Below are 14,571 nucleotides of genomic sequence, written 5' to 3' on the forward strand. Positions count from 1 at the left end.
AGGAGATTAGGCAAGGCATGCACAGAAGGGCATGGGAGTCTTGGGGGCTGTTTTAACATCCTGCCTTCTGCAGTGTTCTCTCTTGGTTCATTTCCACTTTACTCTGTTTGCTGCCTTGGCCTGTGGCATTAAGTAGCCCCAGTCTTCATAATGAACCTACCCCTTCCCCTCCATCACCAAAAACAGAACAATATTCTATAAGAGGAATTAGTCACCAACAGAGTTTCAGATAATGCAGCCCTTGCTTTTGTATTATCAACACTTAACATAGTGTCTGGCACTTAGGACTAAGTTCCCAATTTATGTTTCCCAGTAAATGAATGTGTGAATGATTAAATGAGAAACATTTTGGGCATCCTCATCAGATTACATCCTATAAAAAATTCCTAAACCTCATGTGCAGGACTGACTCCTTTATATCACTTTCCCCCTGATTTAGGAGCAATACATGCTTATTATAAAACTCTTGGGGAGGGCAGCCTGGGTGGCTCAGCGGTTTAGCGCCACCTTCAGCTCAGGGCGTGATCCCGGAGACCCAGGATCAAATGCCACATTGGGCTCCCTGCATTGAGCCTACTTCTCCCTCTGCCTGTGTCTCTGCCTCTCTCTCTCTCTGTGTCTATCATGAATAAATAAATAAAATCTTAAAAAAAAACTCTTGGGGACTTTTCTTCCTCCTATGATTCTATTTTTTTATATTTAACTTTTTAATCCATCTGGAACTAATTTTCCAACATGATGTTTAAAATATTCCATCCCCCACCCAATTAGGCTGTAATGTTTTTATATGTGTGTGTACATTCTAAGTTCTTGTTTATAATAAGCTCTCTTTTTGAGCTAATTGTTCTATATCATTGATCTGCCCATTTAATTTGTGTGCCAGTATTACCTATTTTAATGATTAGAATGTTATAATACGTTCTAAGACCCAGTAGGGCAAGCGTCACTGAATTATCCCTTTGGACCTCTCTCTCAACCAGGTCATGAATCAAAGGTCTGTCTTGCAGCTGCTCCAGCAATTTAGGTAGCCCAGCCTTATTTGGTAAGGTCTGGACATAGAGCCAGATCTAGGTTCATATTCTACCTCAGTGTCTTCCTAGCTCAACTCCAGCTCACTGTCCCAGTAAGCAGCAAACCTATAATAATAGCACCCATGTAACAAATTTACTGTGAGAATTAACTGGGACAGCTTCTAAGAATCACCCAGCACATGGTAGGTGGTCAGTGCCTCCTGGCTGGAGTGGAGGAGTGATTCTAAAGGTGCAGATGCTCATGCTTCTGTCCCTTCATCCTTATGAGCAGGGACCATAACCTGTTTGAAAGCACAAACACTGAGCCTGGGGTCTTCAGGCTCAGGCCAGCCTTTGGGCTGGGAGTATCCAGGGTTAATACTTGGCCCCACCTCCAGGCAGCTTCTCAGAACTCATACTGGTCCAAGGGAAGTCTGGTGGTTTTGTTGAACTGGAGCCATTTCAGAGCACACAGGGGGCTCTAGAAGGGGGTGTGACTCAAACTCTGAAGCTCACTTGGCCTGCCCGTACAGGACCCTGGAAGTGCCAGAGAATTAATACCCCTTGATTCCTCTGCAGGTAGCCTATCTTTGGTTTTGGCAGCCAGAGAAAGTCCTCAAAGCCACAAGTGATAGGCACTGGGGGTTGGAAGTCATTCTAGCACATTTTAGCACTGCAGTGGTGTTGGTGAGGGCAGATAGGTGAGACACTGACAGCACGTGCAGTTAAAGATCAAAGGAGTGAATGCAATTGTAAGGACCCCCCCCCCCAGAGTATTGAATGAGTCCCCTATATCTGCCTAAAGATTTATATATATATGGCTAGTTCTTCTTAGGCACAGTGCAGACACACTGGGAATCAAAGGCCTGTGAGGAGTCACAAGGCAGCCAAGAATTTTGCAGGCCAGAATCTTCTTTCTTGGCACCTTCCCCTCTACTCTGAGAATATGGGATATACTCATTCACTCCTTCAAGAAGGGTCTCAGGAGCTAGGATAGAAGGCCACACAGCCCTGCCATCAGGGAGCTTCCAGGTGGCACGCAGAGACAGAACTACCAGGATCGTGCATACACGGGTCTGCTCTCTGATGATGGCCATAGGCGATCTGACTTCCCATTCTTTTTTTTTTTTTTTAAGATTTTATTTATTTATTCATGAGAGACACACACACACACAGAGGCAGAGACATAGGCAGAGAGAGAAGCAGGCTCCATGCAGGGAGCCCGATGTGGGACTCAATCCCAGGTCTCCAGGATCACGCCCTGGGCCAAAGGCAGGTGCCCAACCGCTGAGCCACCTGGGGCGTCCCTGACTTCCTGTTCTAACTCCATTCCTGCCTGACCTTCTGTAAAAGAAGGGATCAGATATTGGAAGCTGGAAGGATTCTTAGATAGGACGTAGTCAAGCCTCTTTGTTTCATAAGAGAAAACGAAACCCGGAGAAGGGATGTGATTTGCTCGAGTTTGCCCAGCTTCATGGCAGCGATGGGACCTCACTACTTCTAAGCCCCACAATCTGCCACCTGAGAAGTAGGGTCAAGTTCCCCTTCCCTCAGGCTTCTAGAGGCAGTGCTCGCCTCCGTGGGGCTATTACTGATAGATACAGAGTGAACACTTTGGGCGAGGAAGACAGAAGCAGCAGATGGCACGGAGTCCACATAGGAGAGAGGTAGAGGCAATCTACCCTAAAGGTTGGTCAGATGACCAGAGTTCAAAATTCTGGTTTCTTCACCTAAAAGCTGCATGAACTTCAGCAACTCTTCTTCCTCTTCCTAAACCCCACCTTCACATCTGTAAAATGGTGACAGTGGTGTTTCCTCTAGGATCGTTTTAAGAATGGAAGGGAATGCACATCAAGCACCCTGCTGGGTGCCTCGCGCCTGGGCGCTGTCCGCATCAGCACCTCCCGGAGCGCGCCCTGGCCACCCATGTCGGAGGCGCACGGGCCGCGGGGTGGAGACCAGGGCGTCCCACTGACAGGTGCCTGTTGGACTTTTCTCGTTCCAGGAGCCCTGGAGGAGAGGCACAGAGGCGGAGAGCGTGGCGAGAGAATGAAGACACCAACCGGCCGGGAGAAGCATGAGGTGGCAGTGCGGCACTCGGTTTAGAGGGCTCGGGCGGGCGGCGGCCCCATGGGCAACCCTGCTGGCGCTCGGCCTCCCGGGCTGGGTGCTGGCGGTCTCGGCCTCGGCCGCCGCGGCGCCCCCCGAGCAGCATGCCCCCCCCGCCGGCCAGCCGCCCCTGGACTGGCTGCTCACCGACCGCGGCCCCTTCCACCGCGCCCAGGAGTACGCTGACTTCATGGAGCGCTACCGGCAGGGTTTCACCACCAGGTACAGGATCTACAGGTGAGCGCAGCGGGGGGCTTCCCCGGGGTGGAGGGCCCAGCCGGCTCCCAGCGCGCCCAGGCCCAACCAGAAGAGAACAGGTGGGGCAGCGGCCCGGCAGGGATAACCAGCCTACCGTGTTGGTTTAAAAAAAAAAAAAAAAAAGAGAGAGAGAGCAAGAGAGAGAGAGAAAATACATACAAGCTGGAAAACCTGCTGATGCCTCCTGGGGAACTTAGCAAAAGGGTTTCTATTTATAGGTTGTGCTGCTTATAAATTGAGGACAAATCAGGCGGCTTGGAGTCAGCGTGTGGCCTGCGCTGCTGCAGGAGGTCAGAGTCAAACGCTGGGGCCGGGTTTTAACTAATGGGTTTAGATACTTTTATGAGTTGTAATTACCTAGACATGCAAATGAAGGAAGGGCAGCTCCAGCTCCTGCTGAATGGTGGTCTGGGGAGACCTTTCCGGTCAGGGGCACACCTGCACTGCCCCTCATCCCCACCACCGCCTCCGCTGACCTTGCCCATGGCAAAGGGCTGTACCTTCTTGGCCCTTTAGACCTATCCTTGGGAGCATCAGAGCTGAAAGTCAGACATGAGACTGGCCAGGGCCATCTGATGAGGGATGAACCAGGAACATATTCCAGGCTGCTGGGCCAGTACTTCAAAAGGAGAGGGTTTCTCGAAATCCTCACCTCCAGTGACCCAGTGAGCCTCAGGGCTCCCAGGAGTGCATCTCTGAATAAAAACTTCCCCTTCATCCCTCTGCCCACTCGCCCTGTTGTCATGGCTCTTTTGTCCTCTTCACCTTGCCCGTGGTCTTCAGACAACCCTGAGAGCTTTGCTGAAATTTTTTCCTTTTATCAAAGACATTTATTTTCCAATTACAAATGAGTTTCTAATGCAACAAAAAGAGAGAAAATACAAAAAAAAAAAAAAAGCACAAAAAGGAAACAAAACCAGAAAAATCACCTGTTCCTTTAGCAACTAGAGGTTGATACTGTTAACCTTGTGGCACATGCATTTCTAGTCATATGAGCATACTGGAGTTTCTGGCCCTCTTGCTGGATCTAGCACTTTACATGCCTTATACACATTGGCTCATTTAATCCTTACAACAAGCCTATGTTGGAAGAACAATTATTATTCTCTTTTTACAGATGAGTTCAATGACATCCAGAGAAGTTAAGTAAATTGCCGAAGCCCACACAGCTATTAAAGGGTGGAGGAAGGATTAGCTTCCAAGTAGTTCTTCCAAGTAGTTCTGAGTTCTTAAAATATATTTGGAGACGTTTTGTTGTTGTTTCTGAGAGTTTTTTTTTTAAACTTCTGCAATAACCATGCAGTCTATTTAGGCTATTATAGGGTATCAGAAATAAGGTCTTAGGGTATTCATCACTAGAAGACCCCCTAATGGGAAGAGAAGCCATTTACAGGCTGTTCTCCTGGTACATGGTTCCTACACACGGATGCAGATAAAGGACAAGATGAGATGTTTGAGAGTCTGGCACACTTCATGGGTGCAGACACATATAGGGATAAAATCCTGCTCTCAGGAGCAACTGCCCAGCTCTCCTTTCAAACCATTTCTCCTCTGCTGTGCTTGAATCCAGTCTGGTCTTGGAAGAGATTGCAGTTCGCACCCTGCTTCAGGGGCTCTAGTCTTTGCCATCCTCTAAAGACTACAGAAGAAATTCTCTTGGGCCACTGAGGCAGCATGCAGGCAACCCAGGCTGGGAGAGGCAGACTTAGCTCAATTGAAGCTAAGTGAGCAGAAGAGATTGACTCGACTTTCAGTAAATTTATAAGAAACTGGACCTGTACCCCCCCACACACAAATTTCTTATAAGGTAAATTCAAAATGATGCTTCTCTTTATTAAACAATTTCTTTTCCCATCATGAGAGAGAGACAGAGAGAGAAAAAGAGAGAAAATCCACCCTAGCATATATTTAAGCTGCAAATCCCTCTGGTCCAGGAAAACCAGATTTAATTTACCTTAGACCTTTTCAGTTCATCCCAATCTTCGAGAAGCATGATCATCACCAAATATATATGTATATATTTTAAGTATATTGGAACTAAATGTCAGGCCTGGGATCCCAACGCCGCCATCCACTCAGAGGGCTATAGAAACTAGAGGGAATAAACCATCACTTTTCTTCTCCCTCAGTAGATTTTTCTCCTTATGGAGACCCAGCCCTAAGCCTGGCAGCCACTGAATGCCTGGGCGGCAGCTCAGAGCTGGCCCATGGGGAGTGTCTGTAATCACTTCTGCACCATCAACCGTTCTATCAGTTGGTAATGGTTTTCTGATCATTTAATGTGACAAGCTCTTACACTGTGCCATTCTGTTTCTCTGGGGTCAGTTATTGCACATGAACCTGTACTTGGGGAAACAGTAACCAGTCATTCTGACAGGAATGCAGCGTTCTGATGTGTGACCCTTTGGTGGGGCGAAGAGAGAGTGGTCACACACGGCTGCTCCAGGAGCATTCTGGGAGTTTTGCCTTTAGTTATTAAGCAAAATGGTGGGTCCATGGATATTGATGTAGGGCTCTATATTACCCCTGTGGGAATTCATTTATATCCCATCCTCTTCTGTTTCTAGTGGCAATTCTCTCTGGCAACTTTAAGACCTTGCTTGCTCAGATGAAAGTGGTCACAGACAACTGGTAAAATATACATTGAAGGTCATCCCCAATGACCAGAGGGCATTTGTTCTGGAAGGCCACAGGGAGGAAAAGCTTACAGAGAACATCAACTCTGGATTTCAGACAGCATTTGTCTTTCACTTGTTTCTTTAAGAAAGCTTTCTGAACATAGAAATCAGATGGTATCCACATGTGCCTTCCATAGAGGAAAAGAGGTGAACTGTGGTGAGGGAAGATTAAGATATCCCAGTGGGTCTAGAATAAGTGGTGCAGAAGCACATGAAGGTCTCTCACACAGGAGGAGAGGGGCTCTCCTCTTCTTGTGTGTGAACAGGTCATAACTAGCATATAGCAAGGTTCTAAGGTTAAGCTCTGAATCCCACCTATCAGAATGTGCTCTTACTTTGGGAAGATGATTGGTTGTTCTAGAATAGCTTTGGCCTCCAACTGCGGGCCCCTGGAGATTGCTGCTCTGTTGATGTCCATGTCAAGTTTGTGCTGAAACTTCAGTGTGCTTTAGAGTGAAGCTTCTGGAGCCTAATGACCTGAATTCTAATCCTGGAGCTGCAGCTTACTAGCTGTATTTTGTTGGGCAAATTACTTAATTGCTGTGTTCTCCAATGCCCTTGTTTGTAAAATCAGGAAAATAATAATTGCTTACCTAATGGATTGACGTGAAAATTAAATCAGTGAATTGATGTTAAGCACAGTGTTTAATAAATAATAATTATTATTGAATTGTCCTCAACAAATATTAGCCAATGAAAGAGTGGTATTGAGATGAGAACCATGGGTGCTACCTTTGTGATAATGTCCGTTGAGGGCTTCACATCGACAGACTACATGGCAAGGAGAAAAAAAATCATTCTTTTGCTTTCCTTTTCAAAGCACGTTTACCCCTCAATCTGTCTCTCTTTGGGAGAGAAAGCTAACCAAAGGATAAATGAATTCTCTCTGGCACACACTTACTGGTCACTACAGGTAAAAATCTTTCTCCTAAATTCAAGGATTGCTAACTGAGCAAGCCTTCTTTGGACATACTCCAGAAGCCAGTCACTGCCTGCTTCCTGTCTTTGGGGATGAAATGAACAATCTCAGGATGGCATTGTTGTGAGAAGAAAGACAACATGCACTCTTGTTAAGCCTTCCTAAATAACAGGATGGGCTTGACTATCTTACTCAACTTCGGGCGAGTTTTTAAATCCCATCAACCCATCTCTCACCGTGTCCTCAAGCCCTGGTGGCCAAGATCTGAACAATCAGCCCACTTCTCAGACTTTGTCTCTTAACAGCCTAGTTGTAAGAGCTATAAGAACAGAGATCTTGTCTCTGATTCCATTTGTGACCTCAATGCCCTCTCCCTTGTTTGACTCCATAGCCCACACCAGGACAGACACTTAAGTGCTTACCTCTCACAGCAGTGCCGTGAGGCAGGTGGGGGCTCTTAAGATCCAAGGCAATGAGATTGACTTGGTCAAGGTCGGAGAGGTAGCCACTCACAGCCAGAAATAGCACTCCGGGCTCCTGACTTCAGGTCTCCTGCTCATTACTCTAGACCATGCCACTTCCCTCTGACTGGTAAGTGCATCTTCATCATACCACGCAACCTAATCAGGCACCTAAATTGAACTGATGCAAATGTAAATATGGTTTCTCGAAACACTCTAGCGGTAATGTTCCATTCTCTTCTTGCTACAAATCAAAGTAATGAGCAGTCTGTTTTTTTTATTTCTTTTTGTATTAAAGCTTTAATAGAGAGATAATCATGGTATTGGAAAAAATCCAAGCCACTATGATGAAACGCTTGAAACTCGGAAAGAATAAATTAAAATTAAGAGAGAAAAGTTAGAAATCATACAGAACAATGAGCATAATATGGTGGTTAGGAGAAAAGCAAAGCTAGGTATAATTTCAAATTATTACCCCCATTTCTATCTGCTTCTTTTTTAGAAAGGAAGGGTCTGGGGATACATTAGAAGCCTTTTGGGAGGAAAACAAACCAAAAGAGAAATTAAATAGGTATCTTCCTTGACAAAAAAGGATATTATATTTTGATCATATTTTGGGAAAATTTTGAGAACCAAAGTAGGACAAAACTGAAAAACAAGGGGCTGGAGTGATACCCAAAAGTATGTAGATTGAGGCAGCAATGTGTTTTAGCAAGTGCATCTGGAAACATCCAATAGGGCGAGCAGGTATAGAGTCCGGTGATGTGGTGAATGAAGGCAGTTAGGGCAAAAGGACCTTTCAGTAGGCCCCAGGCAATAACCCTCTGAAAAAAACAGTCTTTGTGCAGTTCATCAAGATTGGGTAATAGCTCACATTTGAGCTAAGCGAGAAATGGGAACAAACAAATATTTGACCCATACTACTCCAAGTGTGGTTGTGCATCAGTGGCATCGGTGTTCCTTGAGAGCTCTTAATCATTACTGGACCCAGTGCCTCACCCCAGACCTACAGAGCATTTTAACAAGAGCCCCAGATGAACGGTGGGACACGAAAGCTTGAGAAGTACTCTACTCGATTACCCTAAGTGTTGGGAGGTAGAGGGGACAGCAGGATTGACCAGGGAGGAGAAAGATGGAAGGAAGGCATCCCCCAGGATGCATCTGAGATCATGGGAATATTTACAGGAGATGTTACAAATGAAATTAGAATAGTCGTCAAGGGAGGTGAAATTCAGGAGTTACTAGCATCAAGGCACGTGAACTCATAAGGATAGATCCAGCAGCTGGGAGAAAAGTTTAAAAGCAGAAAAGGCTGGAAGGCCTAGAACCAGCCTGTGGGTGCCTCCGGGGAGATAGAGAGGTGAGGAATCGAAGAGCAGCTGTGGAAGCAATCACACAGGAGGAGCTCCAGAGCTGATTTAGCATCCGGACCACGTCTCACGGACTAACAAATACTGATTTGGATAAACAGTGAACCCTGGGAGAGGCACCATCTCCAATTAAGAGATCACAATCCACATAAATAAACGACAACCAAAGGCAACCTGAGTCTGCCTGGGTAAATCCCAGTGATTTCCTAGGCGTGCAGTACAGCAACTGAGGTCGAGGAAGGGTGTGTTATCACGCAGCTGCAGGGCACCACAGCAGGGGCTGTGGTTCTCAGGGGGGTGGGACAGGCAGGAGGAAGATGAGCTCTTCTGGAGAAATGGCCTCACCCAAGTGAATTGGTTGATCTCTGAACTTCTCACTGGATCTGTATTTCGACAACAAGGGAGTTTGTCGGGCTAGAAGGGGAAAATGAATGGTGTAAAAAAAAAAAAAAAGAAATTAGAGCAAAATTAGAGGCAAGGTGGCAATGATGAGGCTGCAGTTCTGGTCACAGGCAGTATTTCTCTGTCCACAGGTGAGAAGGTAGGAGAGGGACAGAACAACATGTTGAGAATTTAATCAAGAGTTTGGTGCTAGTTAAATGCACAGCACCTCTGACAAATAATATCTAATCTAGGCTATGGGCCCAGCATAAGATCTTCACCCAAAGAATTTCATTTTAGAAATGTCTGGAAGGCCCTTGAATGGTGCCTTGCCTAGTCTCATCCTTATGTAGAATCCTATCTCCATCTCTGACATAGAAACACACAATGCAACAGACCCCTTTGAAGCTTCCCATTGTGTAAAAATAACTGAATGAGAAAGTGTTCTGCTCTCTTAGAACAAGAAGAAATAACACATAAACAAACAATTGCAGTGTAAGAGCATAAACAGAGCAATATTCATTCAACTAGCTTTTTTTAAAGGTTTTATTTATTTATTCATGAGAGGCACAGAGAGACAGAGAGGCAGAAACATAGGCAAAGGGAGAAGCAGGCTCCCTGCGGGGAGCCCAATGAGGGACTCAATCCCAGAACTGCAGGATCACGACCTGAGCCAAAGGCAGACACTCAACCACTGAGCCACCCAGGTGTCCCATTCAACCAGCATTTTTGAGGGCCAACTCTTTGGTTATGCTTCTACAAGAGTCTGATAAAAGCCAGGAACAAGGAAGTCACAGTTCTTGATCTGATGGAACTTGCAGATAAATACATTTGGAGATCTCTGTACAGAAAGGTCAAGGAAGGCTGGAATCAAAGGGGAAGAATAGACGAGACCCTGATGGATGAGTAGAAAGTGTCCAATTGGAGATCTGGGGAATGGTGTGGTAGCCACAGGGATGGGAGTACACTGAGCAGCCAACCCCATGTGTTTAGTGTAAATGTCAAGAAACACATGACCCAGGGGATCCCTGGGTTGCTCAGTGGTTTAGCGCCTGCCTTCGGCCCAGGGCATGTTCATGGAGTCCCAGGATCGAGTCCCACGTCAGGCTCCCTGCATGGAGCCTGCTTCTCCCTCTGCCTGTGTCTCTGTGCCTCTCTCTCTCTCTCTCTCTCTCTCTTTCTCTGTGTCTCTCATGAATAAATAAAAATGCATATTTTTTTAAAAAAAATGAAACACATGACCCTGTCCGTTCTTCAGCTGCTCTGTCCCACTGTGTCATTTCTGCTATACCTTGACCCTCCAAAATCCCAAAAGGGCCCCTTAGACACTGCTTTCTGCCAAGGTACAGTCTCAAAACACTCTCACCTGGAGGGGCATGTCATTTTCCTATGTTAACGATGAGTAGAATGAAGCAAAAATAATTGTGTATCTGGTGAAGGTAGAGCCAAAGGCAATTCCTTCTGTTTCTACCTGAGAAAAATGGGATGTGAACTTTTGGCTGGTGAGAAAATGGTACTCGGTGCTGTAAGGCCCAAGAAAGTCACTGGTTTATCTGAAAATCCAGCACCTTTTATGCTTAAAAAATCAGATACAAGGTAGACTTAGCACACTGTGTATTTGCTCACTTGGCCCTCTTACAGGTATGATTCTGGGCACTACAGCAAACTACCAAAGAGAGAAAACAGGCTTCTGCAGGTTTCTGGGGGCTCAGCAGTCCAGTTTGAGTGACAGTCCACATACTGGAAAACACATGGGAATGTAGCATCTCAAAGGCTGGGGAGAAGACACTTAGTACGTTTGCAGTGAGCGATGGATGTATTTGCCCATGACCCGGATGCCACGTCAGAATCAGCTCTCAGGAAGCCAGTACCAGGTTCCCCCAGGACAAAATGACTCTTGCCCAAATTTTCTTATGTCCTTGGGGGCTATATCCAGGTTGTCCACCCTGGCTTAAAATAGGATTACAAAGATGGTCTGTGAAGAGAAAAATGTAAAACTAAAAATGTGCAAGAAATGCGGGGAAGATCTAGGATGACCGAGGGGAGGAAAGCAAGATTAGCTTTGTTTTCAGATGAGATTTAGTAGCAAGATCTTGAGTCGGTCGTGCAGAGAAAAAGAGGATTAATTTTTGCTTCCAGAAATAATTAATTTTATTCATGAATGAATTGCTACTTAGAGCTGTGTACGTGGAGAGACGAGTGAGGTAGGCTCCGTCTAGAAACCATCACAACACAGATGCCGGCAGACAGGGACACTGGCTAGTCATGTGGTCTTTTCCTTTTCCTTTTTTTTCTCCTCAAGAGAAGAGCTTTTTCTGGGTCAGGGATTCTCATTTTTTTTTTCTTTATTCCGCTTCTGCCACATTTATCCCACCTCAGGGCTTCCCACGTCTCCCACAAGAAAATTATTTCAGTCCGTGTTGCTTAGAACAGTGAGTGGCACGTGGCGGGGCATTTCTTCATTCAGCACGTACTGATGGAGCACGTGAGTGCACCGGCCACTCCGCAAGTGCTGGGGACACAGTGGTGAAGGAGACATGGCCAGGACTCAGGGGCCTCTTCCCTCCAGGAAGATTCCCCGGAGCAGGTGGTCGGAGGTGGGGAGGTCTGTGCAGTGGTCCAGGTTGCCGCCTGGGGAGTTTGGTCCCCATGCCTACCAATCCATCTCCTCCTCCAGGATGGGAGCAGGTGAGTGCACTCACAAGGTGCTGAGGGCAAGCAGAACACATTTATTACCACCAAGGTGGGCTAGAGGTGAAGGCTTGGACCCGAGTCCCAGACAGGGTTCCTCTCCCCACAATCCATCCCAGACTCAAATCAGAGACAACTGGAGCCTGCTGGTGCACCTGACTGATTTGCCCCATCCTAAGTGAAGCCTCTAGAGAAGGCATCGCTCAATGCTATGGATGGGCCAGGTAGGTGGCCTCAGGTGGAGCCCCCCAAGGGCTGTGAGGAGGGGGACACTCTCAGAGGGACAGTCTGCTGGAGGGCATGGCGGTTTGAGAGATAAGAACGTTTCATAAGCAAGGATCTCAGTGCATCGATCACACAGTATTGAGCATGAACCACAAGACAGATGCCTCCTACCAACCTCCCTGATTTTCCCATGGGATGAAGGAGTAGGGGGCAAAGAAAATAGGTTGTTCCGAGAGGGCAGATACATTGGCCACAATTTCTCTTTAACCCGGGAAAGAAAGCAAAGTATTCCCTCCACTATTAAATATTAGTAATATTAATAAATAATAATAACTATATATTGAGTGTTCATTACATGCCCCACATTTACTAAGTGATCTATATCATATGTATCACACACACACTTATACACACACACTTACACACACACACTACAATTATCATAATGAGAAACTTACAAGGGAGCTCTCTGTATACATATGACAGATGAAGACACTGAGTTTTAGAGAATGTCATACATCTGGTAAGAGGAAGAGCCAGCCCTCAATCCATACAATAGAGGATCTGACTGTTAAGTGCTTATTGAATCAGATACATAATTTGAGCCTGGGATTCTTAATGTTCCCAGAGAGATGGTGCCTTTAGTTGTAGCCACCTGTGCTCTCTGTCCCTCCTGCTCTTCCTTATGGCATTCCAGCAGGTCTTTGGGACTCAGAAGAAGGGCCTCAGGGGCTCAGCAGACTCATCTCACTCAGAGATCCTGTAGTCCTCTGTTTCCACCAAAGTTCTCCATCTGTGCTTGGGCTCTGGGGAACCCTTTGTGGGAGGAAGCTACAGATGAATCTTCCTGAAACAATTCACCCACAGCAAATTCTGTGTGTGTCGGCTTTACACTGCTGGTATATTTCTGTAAGGGTGCAGTGTAAATTGAATTTCTGTAAATCGAATCCTCTACTAGAGGGACACTTAATGCCATTCCAAAATGCAGTATCTTATTTTTTTTGCCTGGCAATGGCTTATAAAAATTCAGTGTTAAGTAAATCTGTAACTCCTGCCTTTAGGATCAGGTATCTTCTGATTTATAAGCTACACATTTAGAGATGTCTTATGTTTCAAAGGATATTTTCATAAAGCCAGAAAAACCCTTTGGTGATGCAAATAACCTCTGCTTATTAGGATACTTCTTAAATTGCCAGTTCCTTACGTTGACACAAGTGACATATGCTTTGGGTCACTCTCCCTTCCCTTTGCAGTCCACAGCACACCATGGGATCAGATGGAGGCTGGGGCTTCGCAGCTAGTTGTGGGATTTGCAGGTATAGGTGGGGGCAGATCAGGGCTGTTACACCTGGGACATGGTTTGGGGAAGGTGGAGGAGTCTAGCACAGCTCCCTCTGCCTGCTGTGTTTTTCCCTCTGTATCTGCTTTTTTTTTTCAGCATTTTATTTATTTATTTGAAAGAGAGCATGAGTAAGGGGAGGAAGAGCAGAGGAAGAAGGACAAGCAGACTCTGCACTGAGCGCAGAGTCCTACACAGGACTCGACCTCATGACCCTGAGATCATGACCTGTGCTGAAGTCAAGAGTTGGATGCTTATCCCAATACCCACACTTTGCACTTTTTTTAATGCTCCCTGGTTGTCCCTAAGCCCAGAAATGTGCCTCTTTTTCCATCCCACTACAAAGACCAAACAAACTCTGGTGTCACAATGGGTCAGGGTGGACAAAAAGTCTCACTGGCCAGGTAGATAGCCCCAGTTGGGAGAAAAATGTGATAGCCAGAACCAGCACCACACCAAACCCTTCATTATCAGCCCCAGTGCCTGAGAGAATTCTCATTGTCCTTGTGTGCCAGGAGAGCCTGTACCTTACCTGGAGACAGGCTAATGACGGAGCAGGGACAGGAAGGGAGACTCTTCAGGGAGTGAGTTCTGGATCCGCAGAAGCACGTAAACACCCTCATGTGATGGTCCCTTAACATGGTTGGTTCCCAAGGACCAGGGTAAACTGTACATAGCACAGTAAGCTGGCCTTGGCTTGGCTGCTTCTCTATATGTTCTAGGCTGTGAGTCTGTAAAGATGGAGAGGAAGGAGGCTGTGCTCGTCCCTGAATGTCAGCCTTGGTCATCTGGGAATTCATGCTCAAATGGAACTTGATAGAAGACATGTGGCTGTTGGGGTGCCTGGGTGACACAGTCCGCTGAGCATCTGACTCTTGATTTTGGCTCAGGTTGTGATCTCAGGGTCATGAGAACGAGCCCCATGTTGGGCTCCACACTGAGTGTGCAGTCTGCTTGGAACTCTCTCCCTTTCTTGCTGCCCCTCCCCACTGCACTCTTTCTCAATCTCTGAAATAAATAAATGAATCCTTAAAAAAAAAAAAAAGGAAGAAGAAACATGGCCCCAGAGGCAGATAATACATGTTTGCCTTCTGTTACCACTAAGTAGGGCTGTGTCCATGTTAGTGCCT

At 46.3% G+C, this 14,571-nt stretch overlaps 1 protein-coding gene across 2 annotated transcripts in view; it reads left to right on the forward strand.

Annotated features, from left to right (window-relative positions):
- The window catches only part of BRINP2 (BMP/retinoic acid inducible neural specific 2), a 108,593-nt gene that overhangs the window by 54,305 nt on the left and 39,717 nt on the right, over window positions 1-14,571 (forward strand). For both annotated transcript variants that reach the window (XM_041750955.1, XM_041751019.1), the window contains exon 2: window positions 3,016-3,356. In XM_041750955.1, the coding sequence (XP_041606889.1) occupies window positions 3,088-3,356 (269 nt within the window). In that variant the 5' untranslated portion in view covers window positions 3,016-3,087. The remainder of the gene's footprint in view (window positions 1-3,015; window positions 3,357-14,571) is intronic.

This window comes from Vulpes lagopus, chromosome 1 (assembly GCF_018345385.1).
Source record: "Vulpes lagopus strain Blue_001 chromosome 1, ASM1834538v1, whole genome shotgun sequence".
Classification (NCBI taxonomy): domain Eukaryota; kingdom Metazoa; phylum Chordata; class Mammalia; order Carnivora; family Canidae; genus Vulpes; species Vulpes lagopus.